Below are 23,704 nucleotides of genomic sequence, written 5' to 3' on the forward strand. Positions count from 1 at the left end.
GGTGAAAAGTGTTCTTTGTTAAACATTATGTATCCCTAACAAAATTCCCAACCTACCACGTGAGGTCCACCTCGTGTTTAATTTATCTACTATCGGGGCCAGGGTCATGTAGCGGTCGCTCGCATAGGTAATTACCCTTGGATTCGCACGTACCATTTTTTGGAACCTATAAAAAGGGGCATTTCTTTGATTTTAGTCTATTTTTTTCGGTGATCTATGGGTGTTTTCATGGTGTATACTTCTCTATACATAGGATGGCAGTTGTAACCTGTATTCAACTGCAAGAAATTTTGATTAATACCAAAGAGAGGAATTGAGTTCAAACATTCAAACTAGCGCCCAGGAGAAAAATATTATGATAAATCGCAGTCTGAACAAATTATTATTTTCATCTGTTTGTTTTTATATTAGGCTGTTTTACGTGCTCTGTTGTCATTATAACTTGGCTACATTACCACGTGGTTTATTTTGCGTTCTATACAGCGCTGTAGCGGGGAGCAGCGCAAAGAACGGAAGAGCTCTTCATCAATTGGCCAAAAAATGACCGTTGACCAATCAGCGTTGATGTTAGCTTTCATCTGTCCAATCAGCTATGGCATATTATCGCCTGATCAGTAAATTTATTCATGAGGGGAAGTAACTTCTGCGCAGCACGCTGAAACGCTCAATTCTTCGTTGTACATCAACGAATGTTCTTCTTGTTTTCGTCTGTCACAAAACATCGTGGATTTTCACGATAATGCTGGCTATCCGTGCATTCCGTGGTGGTTGTAGAGGAAGAGAAGCGGCACATCTTTTGGGCACAGTAAGTTTTTAAAAAGAAATACGTGTTTTTTAGGGTGAAAATCACAGTTACAAATTTTGCTGTAATTCCTTGCGTACGGGGCACATTGCTTATAGCTGCTCACTGTATATAATTAAGAACGCTGCACATGCGACATACAGAAATTATGCCCAACTATGCTGGATATTTGACCGTCTAACACCTTCTTCCCAGTGCTTCAAATTGACCATTTCTTCCACATTTCCTTCCTACGATTCACAGTCGTGCTTAATGCTTTCCATTGATAGCCGAATTTTGTCCACCGTCGCTAATTTCTTTTGCCGCGAGATTGTCTTGCATATTAACATTTTACCACCCCCTTTTCCTGCCTCAAAACACACGCGATCATAATAACAAACGTATCATGTTATCAACAACTGTTTCTTACGTAACGACTGCACATTTCATTTACCCGACTCGTTCGTCCTTGTGTAGTTCAGTAGCGGTTACGTTTATCTTTGAAAAAAAATACGCCCTATTGCCTCCATAGGCCACGTCCATGTTGTTTGAAAAACGTGGACGAGTTCACTGAAGTGTTACAGCCCCTCCATATCGATTCTGAACAAGGAATACATTTATTTTTAAACCTGTCGCTATGGCCTATTGCCCTAATAAACCGATCCGATTCTTCCTTGATTATATTTATTATAAATTGAGAGGACTTTCTGGTCGGGTTTTGAAAATCAAAACTGTAGAATGTTAAATTTTGTTGGATAATGAAAAATTCGCGTACGTGTGCTCGGACCAGTCAACCGTACGCATAAGAATATTGTAACTGTTTGCGTTTTACTAGGCCGGTTATCTGATGCCCTATGGCACGTTAATGTTGTGTTGTAATATTGTAATCAATGCTTTAAAAAATTATTGCATGCCAGTACGAGCGTCCTCTCACTAAGTTCACTGTCTCAACATGTCTAATAGTTTACTTTTTAATTAACTGTCAGTTACACCAATAATAGTCTCCATTGTAATGCTTTTCATTTTATTTCAACATGTTGGCGCATCCAGCAAATGTACCAATATTCTTTATAAGTAAATATAATGAACTTTGCTGAACAATAGACAATGCTTATCTATGCTATTGTTTTCATTCTGACAGTTTAGGTCCATTGTCTTACAAGAGATTACAGAACAAGGGACCCTCCTGTTAAATGCCTGGGGGGTGCGAATGCAGTAATATTCTGTGTCAAGTGTCAGTTTCTCAAATCAATAAATTCTTTATTTATAACCTGAATGTTGTAAATTTGCTGTTCTGGTGAAATGTGGTTTGATTTATAGCTGAGTTTAACAAGATAACATTTCTTTATCTAGATTCTGTTTAATGTTCACGTAGTCCCTCAGTAGTCCCTCAACCGGCATCAAGCGAGTTACATCTGTTGTAGAACTACTACTGAATTTTCATCTTCACTTTTAGAAGTAATTTTTGGTTTATGTGTACATTTATTGTTGGCTTTATTATTTAAATGTAGCTTATTTTGACCATAGAGACGCCTGTCTTATTAGCAACTGTATGCGGTACCGATGAAGTAGATATGGTATTATTAGTGTTGAACCAAAAAAAATCATCATTTCTCATTTGTGTAGATGCTCCAATAGAAGCTGCATTCCCTTTGTTGCATTGTAGCATTTTTATAGAAGCCACGGCTTCTAATGCAGATTTTACAGTAGTGTCCTAACAGTGTCTTTTATTTTGAGTGAGTTGGTCGTTTTATTTTAAAATAGAGCTGTGTTGGTGACAGCTGTCTGACCTCAGTTTATGTTAAAATCTGTGGTTTCATGCCACTGTGTGCCAACATTAGCGTAGCTTGTGATGGTATAAGAGAAACATTTAAAATATATTATGCCGATGTGAAGAGATAAGACAGTTAAGTCACCTGAGGTGTGGTGTGGATAGGGGGCCATCAGTTCCAGTCTAAATATTAGGTTAAAGCTTGCATTTACACTGACTTAAAAACAGATACCTTGTTACACCAGTGTGAACAGGCATGACTTTTTGTAGTAAAAACACAATTGCAGGTTGTCTCCGATATCAATTGCCCGAAACAAGGTGCATTTGCTCTCCAGTATCGGCAAATCCTGTCTGATTTGTGTGACGTTTGATAACAAAAATTAGTGTTTACTGAATCGATGGAATACTAATTTTGAAACGCACCTGTACACAAGCCTTGTACCATCCTTCAAGATGCAACACGACTATCAAAATCTTGACAAAGTTGTGTCATTGCCACAACTCGTGAGTGCGGTTAATGCCATGCTAGACCAAGCCTGACTGTGGGATGTAGTGCGTGATTGTCTTCTCAGTTTAAAATCTTGCAACACGACTAGGGCCACATCCATCCATGCATCAAAGAATCCCTATCAAGTCAGCTGTGGTGTCTTGTCGCATAAGAGACGCAGACCACCACCCTCTACAACCCGAGTCGTCTTCTGTTGTAGTGCGTTTTTTTTACGGCGTTATTAATGCGGTAATTCAAAATGCAGTGCCTTGAAAAGTAATCAAAAGTAGTTTTCTTTGTGCACAGGCGTGTACAATGCTATTGTCAAAAGTCCTATTAAACTTGGCATGATTATTGTTATATCAGGGTAGATTTCATTTAGTGTATTGAAACCAACAAACTATTATATATGCACTTCACTGAAAACGCGGCATTTATTGAAGAGAGATAATACTGGATGTGTGTATGTATGCAAGGTACAAAATGTCATCAGGTGGACATGCACTCAAAATGTTGGATAAATGCCAGATTTAATTTATCAAGCAAATTGTTGAACCAGTGCTTTGGTTCAGGTTTGTTGTTTTGTCATGAAAAACAGCTAGGGTCATTGCGAAAATATAATGAATTTGTGCTTGTAAATGTACAATGAAGTATTAGGTTCATATTAGCAACACTTGATACTTGCATTGTCTTCGTTTATACATGCATTGAATTTTCCTCCGGGTACCCACTTAGTGCTGCGAAAAGAGTAAAAATACTGCGATAAATATTTTTACTGTGATTAATCGGACCATGTTGTGTTAGCGCACGTTTTTCAGCATTTTTGTAACATTCACTCTATTTATTAAACTGTGAAAGCGTTATTTTTTGAGTAGGGTTTAATTTTACGGTTTAGAGTTTTCAAGAATGCTGTATTTTGATTTTGCAAGGTGCCATTTTACCAGTAGCAGTGAAGGGGGGTGCCAAATAGATTTCTGTTGAAAAACATTTAATGGTTGATCTAGTATCGTAATGTCTATAAATCAGCCTACAGACGCAACACCTGGGTAGACGTGCCTACTTGCACATTCCTAATTATGTAATACCTGTGAATTTTCAGCAATTTGGAACTAGGAATATTATTACTGATTGTATGCTGTATTTACAATTACTCGAGTTTGTCAAGATTAACTGGGGAAAAAATCTTAATTGGGAGGGGGGCAGGTTCCTTGTAGAATACTCTCGTCAAACACTTATGTAATAAACCACTAAGTTTTACATACAACTCGTTAAAATGGTTGAAAATGGATTTCGTACAAAGTCTTTTCGGTGAAAATTACAGCTTAAAATAAAAGTACTTTACAGTATTAATTGAGGGAAGAAGGGGGCACTCCTACCCGAGCCACCAGTCTGATGTTGAATTACATTGCGACAACGGGCCTTACCAAAAACACCAGATAAAACTCTAGGTTAGGGTGGAGGTTTTTTTGATAAAATTATTTTGGTGTTGGGGGAGGGGGGAATTAGAGAGCACCACATCAAACTGCTTGTCGATATAAAATTTAACTCTGGCAACGTGTACAACTTGTAACATTCTCTGTATTTAAGCTCTCCTGCGACATGTGATATGTTAATATTTATAAAGTATGGATTACTCTATTTTAATCTTTTTAATAAGCTAATGCTTCATGTCAGAAAATCTGCTAGGTTAGGAACTCCCTGGGAAATTGTTACTTTCACAAGCTGCTGCACTGCACTCAATAATTGTCATTGCATTCTGACGTCCTGCAACCTGGCATTAATTATTAATAAACTGCCTTCGATTTGTATTTTTCTCCTGCCCTCTGGGGGGAGGGGGATCGTTGATTTGTTTCCCCACTTAACCTTTTCACCACAACACTTTCTCGCTCAAATTAGTTTTTTTTTAGCTCCGCTGTCGACTTTGTGATTGTCCGTCGTCGTCCGTCAATGTTTTACTTTTTCGACTTCTTCTTGAAAACTACAAGCCTGAATGCTTTGATACTTGGTGTATATGTACCTTTGGTAGACCTCTCTTAGGTTTGTTCATTTCATGTTGATATCTTCAATTCTCTAATTTTGGTGAATATTTTTGTCATTTTTGGTAAAAAGTGATATTTTCGACTTGTTAAAAACTGCAAGTCCAATTGCTTTGATACTACATATATAGGTACTACATGTGGACCTCTGTCAGATTTGTTCATTTCGTGATATCTTCGATTCTCTAATTTTGATGAATATTTTTGTCATTTTTGGTAAAAAGTGATATTTTCTTCTTGTTAAATACCACAATCATTTATGGTCAAAAATGATATTTTTGAATTCTTGTTGAAAACAGCAAGTCCCATTGCATTGATACTATTCATATTGTTCATTTTCTAATGATGTCTTCAATTCTTTAATTGAAATGTGCATTGCTAACAGCGGAGCTATCTCAGTCAATAGGCTGCTTGTTTTATTCTGGAAAGGAACTCTCATTTTGGATCCAACGAAGAAAATTTGAGTCAATTTTCGGTTTTACCTTTAAAAAATGGCTATTTTTGTTGCAATCGTTTAAAGGAAAGTGTAGGCTATAAACGAGATTATTTTGTGATGAAAAATAAGAACTAGTGGTGGAAAGGTTAACTAAATTAAATGTAGTCGGCACTGGTTTAATATTGGTAATGTTTTAAAATTCATTTATCCTATCTAGCATGTTATTTTAGTTAATCTGCAATTTTGCTAATTCAAGATGGCGCTAATTTAAAATAAAGTAGACTCGCAAAGATTTTTGGCACTTCAGCGAAATTAAGATTCTGTTATTCTTTCACCGTCAAGTTTGCTAAAATTGCATGTAGCTATTTCAACTCTTGTTACAGAAAAGCTGTGACATTTTGTTCACACGCCTAAAAGTCTGTTCATGTCCATTGTATGTGAAATAAAAGTAATCCATGCTATACTGTGTATTACTCCTGTCTATGAATGAACTGTGGTACAATCAAAATACTGTGGAATACTTTATTTTCGCTGGAATTAATTTTCGCTGACAAGGCTTTTTGGGAGTTTTGTATGGAACTCATTTTCACTGATTTTTGATAAATTTAATGTGAAATATAGGGAAAAGTATATTCGCTGGATTTTATTTTCACGGAATCATCCATTCAGCGAAAATAAATTCCAAGCGAAAATAAAGTATTCTACAGTATTCTTGTATTGCCTTTGTTGTAAGCAAATACAATGCAATTTATTCAAGTCCTTGTTTCTCTGAATAAACATCTGATAGTGATCTCCCGCTTTATTTTTCTGATGTCGATTCTAACTATGTAGTGGAAGGAGTTAGTCGTGTAAGCGACCATATTGAAATAACGAACCAAAATAATTCAATTTAAAATTGTTTGCAAAGCGTTGTTAACTGATTGGGCGGCATGAATTTGGACAGAAAAGTTTATGTATTTTTTTTTGTTTTGTTTTTTGTCATAATTTTTGACCAAATTGACATAGTTTTTCAATTGGCTGAAGCTCTTGATAAAATTTTGGGAAATATTCTGTTACTAAAATTTGTAATGGACTGGTGCTCAAAGTACCACTCCTTTGCAGTGTGTGTAGAGTGCATGTTTGAATTTGTCAAAATTCATGTTTTACTTTTTCTTCTTGAAAACTACAAGCCTGAATGCTTTGATACTTAGTGTATATGTACCTTGGGTAGACCTCTCTTAGGTTTGTTCATTTCATGTTGATATCTTCAATTCTCTAATCTTTGTCATTTTTGGTAAAAAGTGATATTTTCGACTTCTTGTTAAAAACTGCAAGTCCGATTGCTTTGATACTATACATATTGTTCATTTTCTAATATCTTCAGTTCTTTAATTGAAATGTGCATTGCTAACAGCGAAGCTATCTCAGCCGATAGGCTGCTTGTTTCTATAAAAACCCCTGCTATAAAATTTGTTATCAGAAACTCCAAATTTGATTGGCCTAATTTTCTTCTATTTCATTTTTCAGTTGTTGCGTCCTTTAAGAAACAGTGTTGCTTGTGTAAGTACTAGCAAGATTACTCAGGGCCAGGTTGCTACCCAGGATGTGCAGGCAGAGGAGGCTCCGAAGCAGTCGCCTGTATGGTCTTGTAACGAATGGGATCCATTAGAGGAGATCATCGTAGGGAGAGTGGAAGGTGCTCACGTGCCGCCATTCACTGTCGAGGTCAAGGTAAGTTTTCTGGTGAAATCAATTAAAGTCGTGCTTATCACAATGCCTAATATGGTATTAGTAATTTATGCGTTTACGTAATTGTAATTACGTTGTTGGATCCAGCATACAATAGCCAGACATTAAAGGGTGGTGGTCTTCTAATTTCATACGAACGATTAATTTTACATGCGTGTATGTCGCTGTACTATATCGAACAGGGTGTGGTGCAATGACAGTCGACCTTTTAAAGCCCAGAATAGTATTTATAAACTTTAATCTTTTATGAAGTAGCCTGGTTACCTTCCCATCATTTTATTGAGCTTTGTCAGAATGTGTGTATTATTTCACCTCTGCGGACAAGTGTTTGGCAGTGATTGGCTGATTAAGACAGTATGCTACTAATCTAAATGTGCAAGCTTTCTAAACGGTGGATGAGTGACCGTAATTACTGCATTTGTAGCACATGGACGCGGCAAAATGTGAATTGCCCTGTATACAATACATACAACAGGAGTTCTTTTTTGCAACTCTCGCCCGCACCCCAGCCTTCCAATTCAGTTGTACATGCCCCTTTTCTAGATATCCATAGACGTCCTTAGGAGGAACATGTACAATTAAATTGGGAAGTGTTAAGGTAAGCTAGGAGGCAAAAGGAACTTTCCCATACAACTATTAGCTTACATGGGCTGCCATTGGAGACTCGCATCGAATACTGTAAATTACTCTATATTATCATAGACCTTAGAAAACATTTCCAAGGTCTATGATTTTACCTGAAAAGATATTTTAGGTGCTTTGTGAGGAATTTATTTTCACTTTTTTTTTTTTTTGGCAATTTGAATGTAAAACATGGGAAAAAAGGTATATTTGCTTGATTTTATTTCCACTGAATCATCCCTTCAGCGAAAAATGAATTTTAAAGCAAAAATATATTTTACAGTAAAGCAAATAATATGCTTGTTTTCGCCATGCGTAATTAATGGTGACTTTTGAATAAATTGACAGTTTACAAATTCTAGGAAACAATTTGATTAGCGTGTAGAGATTCCCGATGAGGAAATGACCTGAAAAGGCAATGTATTCTGTATACTGTGGAATACTTTATTTTCGCTGGAATTAATTTTCGCTGAAAAGCCTTTTTGGACGTTTTGTATGGAATTTATTTTCACTGATTTTTTGATGAGTTTAATGTGAAATATAGGAAAAGAAGTATATTCGCTGGATTTTATTTTCACGGAATTATCCCTTCAGCGAAAATAAATCCCAAGCGAAAATAAAGTATTCTACAGTATAATTGAGACTTGTTTCTGTACTGGAAGTTATGGGGATTTTCTCCAATATTGAGGGTCTGTGAAGCAGAATATGGGGGAGGTCACAATTCCTGGCAACAATTTTGTTTGTTGCCACACTGTCCCACAATAGGAAGGTAGCTGTACTATGTACTGTACATGTCTGACTAGAATAAAGGCTAAAATAAAGATCAGTTGAAAATGAAAGAAAGAAACTTTGGCAAGTTCAGGATATAACCTTTGTAGTAGCTTTATATGATCTTGGCAGTCTGCCAAACTTATTATATTGAAAAGAATAAGTTTTATTCCTTGAACGCGACTCGTTTACTGTAAAGGGGTTAATTATTCCCTTGGTTTTAATTTTGCTTATTTCGCTGACTGGCAAATGCGCTAAATTAAAACCCACTGAATATGTAAAATTTAGCATAGAACACATTATCTAGATGATAAAACCGTGAATTTAAAACCTACTGAATATGCCTGAAATGGTAAATCGGTGAATTTAAACCCAGTGAAAATTAGTCATTTTACAGTAGCTTTCACGTTTTCAGTGTTCTTTTATTGTGTATGCATATCAATATTAAAATATACATAGAAATGTCAATGCAAAGCTACTTTACATGATTGTACCTGATTGGCTACCCGACATCTAATAGACCAATCAGAGAGCAGCTTTGTTTTGACAGGATTTTTTGATGAAGAAAAAAAATCTAAACCAGAAAAATGAAAAAAAAAAGGCATCTCATTAAAAAAAAAAACTAATTTAGGTGTATTTGGACAAGATTCTTGCTTTGAATAATATACTGCCCAATTTTTTGCTTTTTGGCTGTGGCATAATGGGTTAAGACGTCTTTTCCAATATTTTTTGGGATATTTCTTTGTTGAAAACAAAATACATCACTGGATTAGCGAGTTGATATTTTCTCCCACAATGCATCATTCCACATGCATTCAAGCTCAGTGGTGTAAAATATAAATTGAACTCTGAATGTCAGATCTCCCGGAGTTTTTTAGTTTTGATGTACGGTAGGAGTAATCAAAATGCCAATCCAAGCATACTGACAACATTCCTACCCTTGGTAATTACAAAAATTAAAAACATGCGAGATAATTAAAAATGATTTATTAGTTGCTATTTGGGTCCTTGTTTGTGTTTGTACTTCAACTAATGAATACCCCCAATGGAGTTATCTAGCAGTAAAGATGCCTTGTCCCATTGCCTGGTAATCGGCGTCTGTCAGTTTTGTATTAGCATTTCAACAGTGCTACACAAATACATGAGAAAAATATATCAATTTCATATTACTGTCAAATGACTATTTTTCACTGGGTTTAAATTTCGCTGATTTACCATTTCAGGCATATTCCGTGGTTTATAAATTCACGGTTTTATCATTTAGATAATATGTTCTATGCTAAATTTTACATATTCACTGGGTTTTAATTTAGCGCATTTTCCAGTCAGTGAAATAAGCAAAATTAAAACCCAGTGAATAATAACTCTTTTACAGTAGCTGGAAAAGATTTATTCTACTTTGTTTTAACATCTTGTATAGATCATTTTGATAATTGCATTCATGCATTTTTCATGCTTAAACGTTTCGTTCCAATCTTGTCTTTTTGAAGATGTCCAGTGAGTGCAAAACGGGCCCTCTCTAAAAGCACTGAGGCGAGTGATTTCAAATGTGTCAAAAAAAAAATAACTGTTAATTTAGTGGGGGGGGGGGTAATTTTTGTTATTCGCAAGTCCAAGCCAGTCTGCTTTGTCTATTAATTACATATATTGAATTTTCATATCGTGTTTTTACATGAAATGTATTGTTAAATAGAATATTAAACTATAAATAAGTCTCTGAAAAAAAAACATGCCATCTTTCTTTTAAATTGGTGTGTAAAATGTTGCCTGTGGCAGAGTTTTGAATTCCTGAACCAAATGGCAACAGGATTAATCAGTTGGAAGAATTACCTTTAACAGCGATAGTCTACTTCTGTCACTTTACACAAACTTCCTCATTTATTTAAATATTTTGCCGATTTCATTACAGCTTATAGGCAGTGCAAATTTGTCAATTTTGTCCTAACAAACTATGCACAAGGATTTTCTTAAACGAGGGAACAGAGGCGCAGCGCCCTCATGCCATGGCCATGCGCTCCCTTACCCTGGGGAACAGATCCTCTGGCAACCATAAAATTCTGAATGACCAGGGATCACATGTGGGGGCCAGTCTTCAACTGTGACCTGTCTGACAGTAATTTTGGCCCCAAGAATGCTCAATTTTAACTTAGAATTATCAAAAACTCCACAATCTGGTAGGGAGAACCCTATCTCCCCCACTTAGTGGCTCTACTGAATTGCAGTGCACCCTCTAGCAATTTTTTTTCTAGAAAAAACCCTGATACGTTAATGTACAAAAATTAAAATTAAAATCAAAGACTCGAAGTTTGTCATTGTATCCTAAAAAGGACATTTAATCGAGATAATTATGTACGCACGTATGTAATTTTTATTAGTGAGTTAGAACTGACGTAGTCAGTCTATTTATGCAGTGTACAAAGTTCTAGTCGAGATACTGTGAAAAGATTAATTATTCACTGGGTTTTAATTTTGCTCATTTCGCTGAATGGAAAATGTGCTTAAATTAAAACCCACTGAATATGCCTGAAATGGTAAATCAGTGAAATTCAACCCTAGTGAAAATTAGTCATTTTTACAGCCTTTCGATTGTACATTGCACTGACTGCACATCAAGACTATTGCTCGGGGACAATTTAAGTTGTTGGATGATTTTGGTTTACAAACCGATTTCATGTGGTGCATATGTGCTGGTGAATGTCTTTCGTTTGACCAAATTGATTTATAAAGGTTATCAAACGTACCTATCATGTTGCAGTTGATGCATATCGATTCAATTAACTAAAGGTTTTTATCTCATCAAATTTATCCCTATTATTGATACAAGTCTGTTATAAACAGCAGAAAATTTGATACATCAAAAAAACAACCTGCTCTGATTGGACAACTGTTAGAGTTAGGTAGCCAATCAGACGCAACATCGCATTGACTCAGGGAATAGACCATTTTCCGTTTACTGCGAGAATCACGCGTTGTGCGTGAAATCGACCGTAAAAACAGGACAAACAAAGGTCGTAGTGGAGTCAAACATCGCGTAGGATTCGACAAACGCGAAAGTATTTCGGGGGATATTTCCATGCTTAATAATGTGCTGTACACATTTGATGATAGACAATTTCAATTGAGGGTATTCGGAAGCAATATTCCTCTGTCAAAGATCGGCTGGTCGATGTGAGCTATGAAATAAAGAAATTCAAGTTCAAAATCAAATCGTTTGATTTTTGCGGCAGACGTTCGACGCGAGTCTTTCATGCATCTCGCGAGATCTCGCAGTTGAACGGAAAATCACTAATTGTGCGAAACTAGACCCTGATCAAAAGCAAGATTTTTTAACCCCTATGGTCAGGAATATTATTGACAAATAGAAAATGCATGAACTGTCTGGTATTTTTGGTATTACGTGGAACTCCTCATGTACGTTGTATCGCCATCGTGTAGCTGACCTCTTCTCCTTAGTTAGGTTAGACGAGACTGATTGGAATGTTTTCAATTCTTAGCATCTTGATAAGGGAATCAGTTGAAACATTCACATCGTTTTCAGCATCAAATTATATAAACTGTGCAATACATAAACTATGCTTGAAAGGTCAGCTCGTTTGATGACCTGAATGTTGTCTTGACCTTTTCACAGCCGGGACTCTCGCCCAAATTTGTCAAAAATTTTTTTTGTATTCTGCAGTACTACAGTATCTCTGGAAATGAATCCTAATTTTAGAGCCAAGACAAAATTTGAGTCAATTTTCAGTCTTTACTCTAAGGATTTTGTTTTTGTCCCAGTGTTCTGAAGGCAGACTTATAAAAGGATATTGACTGATTTGAGAATTCTATTTTTATTTCTTTGTTTGCAAAATTCTAATGTCCTTTATGCAAGCGTCAATTTGAATACGTGGCATGGAATATCAAACATGACGCACGACACAGACCATCATTTTTTAATCAGATGAAGTGATGGCCCGGCTTAATATTGTTATTTAAACATCAACGTATTCCAAGTTTCTTTGATTGAAGACAAATTTTAGCTCCTGGGGTCAATGAAGCAATATCCAATATTTCCAAGTTAATTCAGTTCTTCTCGTCAGTCAGTCTTGATACCAGTCTCTTGAGTAACTGATACATGTATTGAATTAATTTGAAACGTTTCTGTTGAAGTGGGACATAATTGCATTGTATCTTGATATACTGTTTGTTCTAGAAATGTTTATTCCCAGCAGCTTTAATTTTACATTTCAGTGGTGAGAGATATAACATGCTCGAGGTTTACGTCTTTTATGAACAAAGATGACTACCGTAAAATCTGTATTAGAAGCCGCATCCCTAATAGAAGTCGCATCCATACTATTTGAATAATTGAGAACTAAAAATTCATCATTTCTCATATGTGTAGATGCTCTAATAGAAGCCGCATCCCCTCTGTTGCATTGTACTATTTTAATAGAAGCCGCGGCTTCTAATACAGATTTTACAGTAGTCCTAGCTGAGAGGTTGCAAGCTATAATTAGACAATTTTTAAGTGATTGGAAGATATCGAAGGAGTCGCCGGCGATAATTAGTGCAAGTCGCGCCCAGGTCAAACCTCATACTTGTGATTTCCTTCATAAGTGCATTGGATTGTGGGAAAATCAATGTTTATCAACACAAATATTGCATATACGTGGCATAACGACCACCGCAGTTTAATATATGCCACACTTAATACTCTGCAGTGTATGCAAGTAGAAACGATTCCTGGCTCTGTTCCCTAACTTGACTTTGGTTGGAGCTAGTGCAACTTTTCACCATTTGAAAACTGCATACTAATTAGCTAATTTACATAATTTGTGGGAAAATCAATGTTTATCAACACAAATATTGCATATACGTGGCATAACGACCACCGCAGTTTAATATATGCCACACTTAATACTCTGCAGTGTATGCAAGTAGAAACGATTCCTGGCTCTGTTCCCTAACTTGACTTTGGTTGGAGCTAGTGCAACTTTTCACCATTTGAAAATTGCATACTAATTAGCTAATTTACATAATTTTTTTTTCAGGCCAACACCTACGAGCAGCATTGGGATTTCTATCAATCCCACGGTGGGCAGCCCTTCCCTGCGGCCCATATGGCCAAAGCAGCCGCTGAAATTGAGACATTTTGTAATGTGCTTGAGCAAGAAGGAGTAACGGTTCGCCGTCCGGCATTGTTGGATCACTCCAAGGAATATACAACTCCTGATTTCAAATCCACCGGTGAGAACTGGATTCTGTATTTATATGTATTTAGTGGCAGTCAATCAGTGAATATTAAGTTTAGTAAACATAATTTATTCACAACACGTAGACTCTCAAAAAAACTAAATTTTTTTTTGAAATTTGAAAAATTGAAACCTCTGTACTGGAATTTCATTCTTTGTTTACATTGCTTCCTAAGTGACACGACGGTCAATCATTATAATTGATAGTGGGAAACGTAATCGGAGACCCCCTATTTTTTTGGGAAATTGGAAAAGTAGAAACCCTTATACTATGCACATTTCCACTTTCTATGTTGCTTGTTTCTCAAGCATAATGCATCAAGTCAGAGTTTTGCTTAGTTTCTCATTGAAAATTTGAAACGCGACACTAAATGAACTTTTAAACCCCCACCCCATCCTAAGCTCTACTTTTAGTCTACCATTGTTCTACATTAACGTTTTATTTCATTCGTTTCCAGGAATGTACGCTGCAATGCCTCGTGACTTCCTGTTAGTCATTGGGGATGAGATCATTGAGGCGCCCATGGCATGGAGAGCTCGATTCTTTGAGTATCGGGCATATCGTCCCATCATTAAGGAGTATTTCCGTCAAGGAGCTCGCTGGACCACTGCTCCGAAACCTCAAATGTCTGATGACCTCTATGATCATGTAAGTGAACTTATTGCTTTCATTTCAGTTTTATTCCCCTCTTGGGAGTATACATTATGAAATGTGATAGTATAAATTACTGTAAATAACTGTTTTATTACTTGGAATTCATTTTCTCTGTAAGGATTATTCAATGAAAATAAATCCCGTACAAATTGCCAGAATTTGTCACTCACAAAATGTTTCTTGTAGAGGGTGGTAAAACGTCACAGGTGACAAATATTTTTGCAATGAGAATCTTGAGACCTCTAATAAAGCTCTAGGTATACTGTAGAATACTTTATTTTCGCTGAAGGGATGATTCCGTGAAAATAAAATCCAGCGAATATACATTTTTTTCTATTTTTTACATTAATCTCATCAAAAATCGGTGAAAATAAATTCCAAGCAAAATGCCCAAAAAGCCTTTTCAGCGAAAATAAAGTATTCCACAGTAATCTACAAGTGCAACATTAATTTGTGCTATGATACTTCTCGTACGAATTATTGAACCAATCATATTAAAGACGAAATGAATTTGCATAATGTCAAGATATCAGGTTCGGGTCAAGGGTCACCTGAATAAGAACTTCATTCCTCCTTGCTGTAAAACATGAAGTTTTCGAGAACATTGGAATTCATGTTTAAAAAATTTCATAAATCATTGTGACTTTGTTTGGCCTCATTGTATCATCCGTCAACAGAAAATTGCATGTGTGGCTTGTTCGGTTTTACAATTAATCACTAATTTTTTTTTTTTTTTTTTTTCAGGATTACCCAATATCTAATGTTCAAGATCGTCATAAACTAGCTGCCCAGGGCAAGTTCGTAACTACCGAATTTGAGCCTTGCTTTGATGCAGCTGATTTCATCCGAGCTGGTCGTGACATCTTTGCCCAAAGAAGTCAGGTACGTGCATCTTTTTAACACGACTGAATTTGTAGTCAAAACGGAATCCCGTGTCACTGTCTGTCCTTCCGTCCGTCCGTCAGTCTGTCTTGGACAAACTCTTTTGTATTTGTTATGCCATTATCTCAAGAATTGCTGAATTTTTGTACAGATACTTTGAACAAATTTATGCATAATAATTAGGTAATTTGCATACTATTTTTATCTAATTTCAGCATGTTTTGATGAAATCGTATTTCAGAAGCTGAATCTTTGTACATAGAAACTGTTTTTGTAGTCAAATATCTAATACTACTTGATTATCCGAATGTTAATCAGCTAATTTGCATAATTGTTAAATCAGTTTTGAATTGATTCATAGGCTATTAGAAGAAAGTTTATTTCATTAAACTAAATTGAATTCACTTTACAAAAGAATTTTCTAGCATCTTGTGAAAAGCAAGTAAAGTTCTGTTATTTGTAGACTAAATTTACTGTGAAATTTTTAATTTTCAGACATTTAGTTTCACTGTATTGATGTTTTGGAGTATCTCGCTGTTTTAGTTTTTAAGTTGAAAAAATTTTGAAAAACAATGAGCTTCATTGTTATTTCACATGTTTGTGTGGGTGTTTAATTTAGCAGATTTTCACGTATTGTCAAAAATAGCTACTGTAAAAGGGTTAATTATTCACTGGGTTTTAATTTAGCTTATTTCGCTGACTGGAAAAATGCGCTAAATTAAAACACAGTGAATATGTAAAATTTAGCATAGAACACACGATCTAAATGACGAAACCGTGAATTTAAAACCCACTGAATATGCCTGAAATGGTAAATCAGTGAAATTTAAACCCAGTGAAAATTAGTCATTTTACAGTATATTGAAAACCGTGAATAGTTGAGTATCCAATAACTACATTCGTGTGTGGATAACCAGTATTTCATTGCTGGCTGTGATTTACGAAGAAAGGTTAATCTGGTTGAAACAAAACCATCTATCTTGAATCATTGCGTACTAAAAATTCTTTTGTCTGTAAATTGTTGGGTAACTCGTAAAATGACTTTCAGGGACGGTGGCGGCAGTTTTACCTCGCGCAAACTAATTGTAAATAAATTCTTGAATACTGTAAAATGACTAATTTTCACTGGGTTTAAATTTCGCTGATTTACGGTTTTATCATTTAGATGACGAGTTCTATGCTAAATTTTACATATTCACTGGGTTTTAATTTAGCGCATTTTCCAGTCAGCGAAATAAGCAAAATTAAAACCCAGTAAATAATTAACCCTTTTACAGTTGAACCCCATTTGCTAATGTAAATTAAAAATTTATTGTAAAATAATTAATATGATTTAGTATACAGCCAATTTTTGTTTTATATGTGCTGCTATTAGAGATGCGCTTCTAAACAATGCCAGAGGCGGTTCAAATTCCTTTCTTATAGTAGTCTCATAACAAGATCTTGTGCACTTTTACCTATTAAATTTATATTTAAAACTAAGCTGGGAAATTTCTACAAAATTTTTTTTTTTTTGCATCTTTTACTAAAAAAAAAAATAGCATAATCATGATTTGTGACTAATAGGAAATTGTAAGTACCACAATGCTGGTCAAATCTCGTTTAATCCAAAAATCACTTTGGTTGTTTACTGAATCCATACTAAAACCATAGTCGGTTCATAGACTACTAAAGCAAATTTTCTAGTCAGTCTAAAATCTACAATATTTTGATAATGGACAATGTGACATTTAAACGGGAAAATCCTTGGAAAGTCTTTGGATTTTTTGAGGTCTGGAAAGTCTTTAGGTTGTCTTTAAATTACAGGAAAAATAAAAACTTCTTTGAAAAGTCTTTAAATTTCTTCAGTTATTACCGGTAAATCATTTTAGAAAGGCCAGTTTTCTCTGCATAGTCTCTTTTTATAAAGCGTTTTCTACCCCAGTTCCGACAAGTGTCGGCAGTGATTGCTATCTCCATGCCTTCGGGCATGCCCGAATTAAGGGTCAAAATGTTTGGTGGTGGGGCAGAAAGTTTGGGAAAAGGTCTCTAAAAAAGTCTTAGAAATCATTTGGCTTTTGGTGCTATGGACCCTGCTTAAAACAACATTGCATATAAATGTTGCTAAGTTCTATTATTGATGACATTTTTTTTTGTCTATCAACGCTACTAATAAAATTTAATTGGTGATCGTAAAGTACAGATTTCAAACAAATGTCGGCATAATATTTGGTAACCTCTGGAGACGATGGAATTTATGACTGGATTCTGTGCCCTCTTGATTTAAAAGATCTAGTATCCATGACAACTTCGCAATTGACCCAATTGTTCATCCCCCAGAATAGTGTCACAATATTATGACAAGTATATGACCATATATGGTCACCTAAAAAAAAAAGCAGAAGTTTCTTAAGATTGGTTAGCTTTGATTTAGATTATACCAAACATACTTTGTATCCATGGCAACTGTGCTCATAATTGGCTTGGCTCTATCGTTCCCCACAGCAACGTAATGCAAGTTATAAAGTATGCTTTGTGTTGCTGGTAACAGTTTACCAACATACAAATGGCATACTCTATTTTCAATGGTCTACCTCGCATAAAACTGTGAAAGCCAAATTTTTTACTTAAATGTAAGCAGGAAGTGTCGCACCTGTGCTTTCTAATAACTGTAATCATGAAATATAGATTTATTTAAAGATTTTACCGGTGGCATGATTTTGTGGTATTGTATTTCACTATCTTAGAGACTGAGAATGAGGAATCTCAGGAATGGATCTCAACTTTTAATTATTCTGCTGTATGTATGCAGCTGTCACTGACAATCAACTCAAATCTAGGATTAGGTAACACGGCAATTTTACATCAATTCAGGTGCTTGCTTTTTCATCATGAAATTAAAAAGATGTAAATGTTTCCATTAAAATGTTTTTCTCAAAAGGAGTACTAGTAGTTTGCCTTGTTTTTAAACAATCAACAATTCACTGGGTTGATCAATAGACCATTTTCCGTACACTGCGAGAATCACGCATTATGCGTGAAATCGAACGTAAAAACAGGACAAACAAAGGTCATAGCGTCGTAGTCGCGTCAAACATCGCGTGGGATTCGACAAATGCGAAAGTATTTTGGGGACATTTCCATGCTTAATAATGTGCTGTCCACATTTGATGATAGGCAATTTCGACTAAGTGAGGGTATTCGGAAGCAATATTCCTCTGTCGAAGATCGGCCGGTCGATGTGAGCTACGAAATAAAGAAATTCGAGCTCAAAATTAAACCGTTTGATTTTTGCGGCAGACGTTCGACGCGCGTCTGTCATGCATCTCGCGAGATCTCGCAATTGTTCGGGAAAATCACCTATTGCTAACCCTTTCTTCTAGTCAAGTTAATTCTTAAAGACGGAGGTACGTCACGATCTCCCCCCCCCCCTGATCATTGCCAGGACCAATCACGAACAAGAATAGACAATGAATTTTCAAATTGACGCCTGTTTTTTATTTGACATTGATCTTTCGACGTCGTCCCTAAATCGAGACATGTGTAGACGGAGTACTCAATTTAGTTGCGACGGTTTTGAAAGCAAGCTGAGCGACTTTTAAACCAGCTAAAATCTAAATGTTAAGTTATGCTTGGACTGTACTGTAGATACATGGTTTTGAAAGCAAGCTGAGTGACTTTTAAACCAGCTAAAATCTAAATGTTAAGTTATGCTTGGACTGTACTGTAGATACATGGTTTTGAAAGCAAGCTGAGCGACTTTTAAACCAGCTAAAATCTAAATGTTAAGTTATGCTTGGACTGTACTGTAGATATGTGGCTTTGAAAGCTGGCTATAAAGCTAGTTTTAAACCAGCTAAAATCTAAATGTAAAGTTATGCTTGGATTGTACTGTAGATATGTGGCTTTGAAAGCTGGCTATAAAGCTAGTTTTAAACCAGCTAAAATCTAAATGTTAAGTTATGCTTGGACTGTACTGTAGATATGTGGTTTTGAAAGCAAGCTAAGTTACTTTTAAACCAGCTAAAATCTAAATGTTAAGTTATGCTTGGACTGTACTGTAGATATGTGGCTTTGAAAGCTGGCTATAAAGCTAGTTTTAAACCAGCTAAAATCTAAATGTAAAGTTATGCTTGGACTGTACTGTAGATATGTGGTTTTGAAAGCAAGCTAAGTTACTTTTAAACCAGCTAAAATCTAAATGTAAAGTTATGCTTGTACTGTACTGTAGATATGTGGCTTTGAAAGCTGGCTTTGAAAGCTGGCTATAAAGCTAGTTTTAAACCAGCTAAAATCTAAATGTAAAGTTATGCTTGGACTGTACTGTAGATATGTGGCTTTGAAAGCTGGCTATAAAGCTAGTTTTAAACCAGCTAAAAGTTATGTTTTAACTGAAGCTGTACTTTTGAGACAAAACATTGTGATAAATTGTTCATCCCTTTTATTAGCAAGGTCAGATGTCCACTACCTTGCAGCCTTTATATTACAGGCTTGAATGCAGTCGAAACTCGTCAGGTGCTTAATCATAAATTGAATTACGCCCACTTCAGACAGGATTGTCTGGCTTGCTGGTATTTTCAGCACTGATTAGGTTTCGTTTAGTTGACTTAAGTATTGGTAATAGCACTTTGCTGAATAACTGTGACAGGGAAAAACAAACTCTTCTCAGTAATTAAATTTTATGTCTTGTTTTATCGGCGATCTTTGAGGAAAATTTGTAAAACGTTCCACCAAGAAAACCAATTCTCTAAATAGTTTAAATTTCAAGTTACATTTCAAATTTGTTGTGACCAGGTCACTTATTGATTACTCTAATTTTGATTGTCATGCAACTTTGTTCAATGTACTCTGTCGTTGATCTTTGTCGTTCTTGTTCGCAATTACGTCTTCTGTTTATCTTTGCATGTTAGCAATTACCCTTGGTATAGAATGGGCATCAGTCTGTCCTTAGTCATCGTCGTTCACGTTGCTCTCAATTATTTTACAGGTTAGCAATTACCCTTGGTATAGAATGGGCATCAGTCTGTCCTTAGTCATCGTTGTTCACGTTGCTCTCGTTGCTCTCAATTATTTTACAGGTTAGCAATTACGCTTGGTATTGAATGGGCATCAGTCTGTCCTTAGTCATCGTTGTTCACGTTGCTCTCAATTATTTTACAGGTTAGCAATTACGCTTGGTATTGAATGGGCATCAGTCTGTCCTTAGTCATCGTTGTTCACGTTGCTCTCAATTATCTTACAGGTTGCCAATTACGCTTGGTATTGAATGGGCATCAGTCTGTACTTAGTCATCGTTGTTCACGTTATTCTCAATTATTTTACAGGTTACCAATTACTTTGGTATTGAGTGGGTGAGACGTCATCTTGGTGACCAGTACAATGTTCATGTAATATCATTCAAGGATCCAAACCCCATGCATATTGATGCTACGTTCAACATCATTGGACCTGGTCTGGTCTTATCCAATCCGGACCGACCTTGTCACCAGATTGAAATGTTTAAGAGGGCTGGCTGGACTGTTGTTCATCCACCTATCCCGGACATCCCTGATAGTGAGTAAAATTCTTTATTTTAATATTTTGAGTTGTCTCCTAAAATACTTTATTTTAGCTGGAATTAATTTTCACTCAAGACATTTTGGCTGTTTTTTTCCCTGGAATTATGGCTACATAAATGTAAAACATAAAAAAAAAAATATTCACTACATTTTGTGTGCATTGAATTAAAATAGGGAAAATGAATTCCAAATGAAAATAAAGCCTTTTACAGTTTATGCCCCAAAATCTATTTGTTTTTTGTCATGTGTGGGTGGTGTTGTGCCAAATATGTTCATGTTGGTGTGTGATTGTGTACTAGTTTATGCTTCAGTCGTAGATTTTTAGTGGCTGCAATTGAATACAAGTCTTTGAATAAAACAAAACTGTTTATTCAGTAGCTGTCTTCAAAGGAGACTGAGAATATGGTTGTGTAAATTTAGGAATACAAGTCTAGTCTAGTGGGGTTACCAGGGTAATAAGAGTTTAGATTGATTTCGGATGTATTAGTGTATTAACCAATAACCATCGTGTGTTTATTTGGGTAACTGGGTCTGTGTTTAGAAAGGGCAACACACATTTAGTTGATGAGGAAGGGCAAGCATGTGACAAGAGGCTGTGTTTGGGGTGGGGTGATTCTGTTCGTGCAGTGGGGTGGCAAGAGGTTGGGGTGGGCCGACAAGAGGTTGGGGTGGGCCGACAAGAGGTTGGGGTGGGCCGACAAGAGGCTGTTTGTGGGTGGGCCGACAAGAGGCTGTTTGTGGGTGGGCCGACAAGAGGCTGTTTGTGGGTGGGCCGACAAGAGGCTGTTTGTGGGTGGGCCGACAAGAGGCTGTTTGTGGGTGGGCCGACGAGAGGCTGTTTGTGGGTGGGCCGACGAGAGGCTGTTTGTGGGTGGGCCGACGAGAGGCTGTTTGTGGGTGGGCCGACGAGAGGCTGTTTGTGGGTGGGCCGACGAGAGGCTGTTTGTGGGTGGGCCGACGAGAGGCTGTTTGTGGGTGGGCCGACGAGAGGCTGTTTGTGGGTGGGCCGACGAGAGGCTGTTTGTGGGTGGGCCGACGAGAGGCTGTTTGTGGGTGGGCCGACGAGAGGCTGTTTGTGGGTGGGCCGACGAGAGGCTGTTTGTGGGTGGGCCGACGAGAGGCTGTTTGTGGGTGGGCCGACGAGAGGCTGTTTGTGGGTGGGCCGACGAGAGGCTGTTTGTGGGTGGGCCGACGAGAGGCTGTTTGTGGGTGGGCCGACGAGAGGCTGTTTGTGGGTGGGCCGACGAGAGGCTGTTTGTGGGTGGGCCGACGAGAGGCTGTTTGTTGGTGGGGCGACGAGAGGCTGTTTGTCGGTGGGGCGACGAGAGGCTGTTCGTGCAGTGGGGCGGCAAGGGCTGTTCGTGGAGTGGGGCGGCGAGAGGCTGTGTTTGAGTTTGCGAGAAGTTGGGATGGGGTGACGAGAGGCTTGAAAGGAGGGTGGCCATGGTTAGAGGGGTTACTAGGGGCTGTGTTAGGTGTTCATTTCCATGTCTTTTTTCTATTACAGCCCATCCGTTGTGGATGTCTTCCAAATGGTTGTCTATGAATGTCTTAATGTTGGACTCAAAGCGCGTCATCTGTGATGCCAATGAAGTTCCCACCATGAAGATGTTTGAGAAGTTAGGAATTAAGCCGATTCCTATCTCTATCCGTCATGCCAATTCCCTTGGAGGTGGTTTCCACTGCTGGACGTCCGATATTCGTCGCCGTGGTAAATTGGAGTCGTATTTTTGAGCTGCGAACCCAACAAATCCGCATCCCGGAAGAGTCGATTTTTAGCGAATATTGACGAGAATTTTCAACTTTATTTGTAATGTATACAAGTATAGATTTGCCGGTTTGTGTATATCCAAATTTAAATAATTCCAGCCAAGGAGTGGGTTTACAGAGCCAGACCATTGGTGAAGCCAGTCTTGTACATTCATTTCATTTCAAATTTTTTCGGGGCATAATTGACCTCTGACCTCTCAATCCATGTTCATTTTTATTCTGATCTTTTCAATACTGTAAACGACTTTAATTTCCTGAGACAATTTCATAAATCGGTGAAAATTGAACAATTTTGCGGCAGTGAATATCTCTTAGGTGTTCTGGGGACTATCATGCTTTAGCAAATATTGTCCTGGGGGGGGGGGTTATAGCAACTGAAAAAATTTTAATAAAAATGTCAGCTGTGAAAGTTGAAAAAATTTTAAAAATTACTGCTAAGCAATCAAATGCGAGACAGTTTGGGGTTTTTAAAATTATGTTCTTTCAGCAAATAAACGATTTCGCAACAATCAAGAATTCTAATCTTGTTAGCCCCATACAACTTTTACATTTTCTTGACCATATAAAGATTATGAAATTTTAAAACTTGGGCTTGTCTCGGAGTCTATACATTGTATCACTCAGCTGTGAAGGTTTGTTTTAATGCACTGTCACTGTGTGTTCTAACAATCACGTGTAGATTTCTAAATCTGGTTTTATTTTATTTTTTGTGCAAGTTTTGTTTGTTTTTTGTGGAAGACTATTTTAATTATTAAAATGGGTCATTTGCTTTAATACAAGTTTGAACCAGTTCAAACCGGTTTGCACCAGTTCTTGTGAAGCGATGTGGATTGCTTTTATTTCGAATATGCAATTTTACTTCAGAGGCTGTTGAATATACAAAATAAAATAATTCTATTTCGTAAGGGCTGAAAAGATTTACAACCACATGGTAGGTGGCACACTCTATCAAATTTTCATCATGTTGAACAATTCTTCACAAACCACTGACACAATGTACC

General features: G+C 36.8%; 1 protein-coding gene across 1 annotated transcript; it reads left to right on the forward strand.

The window, feature by feature from the left end:
- The first annotated feature begins 614 nt into the window (after positions 1–614).
- LOC100375259 (glycine amidinotransferase, mitochondrial) lies at positions 615–23,291 on the forward strand. The gene is made up of 7 exons (XM_002731135.4): positions 615–805; positions 7,018–7,221; positions 13,659–13,854; positions 14,318–14,508; positions 15,259–15,396; positions 20,700–20,928; positions 22,441–23,291. The coding sequence occupies exons 1-7, from the start codon at positions 740–742 to the stop codon at positions 22,665–22,667; spliced, it is 1,251 nt and encodes a 416-aa protein (XP_002731181.1). The 5' UTR covers positions 615–739; the 3' UTR covers positions 22,668–23,291.
- Positions 23,292–23,704: the final 413 nt, after the last annotated feature.

This window comes from Saccoglossus kowalevskii, chromosome 20 (genome assembly GCF_978046115.1).
Source record: "Saccoglossus kowalevskii chromosome 20, keSacKowa6.1, whole genome shotgun sequence".
In the NCBI taxonomy this organism is placed as follows: domain Eukaryota; kingdom Metazoa; phylum Hemichordata; class Enteropneusta; family Harrimaniidae; genus Saccoglossus; species Saccoglossus kowalevskii.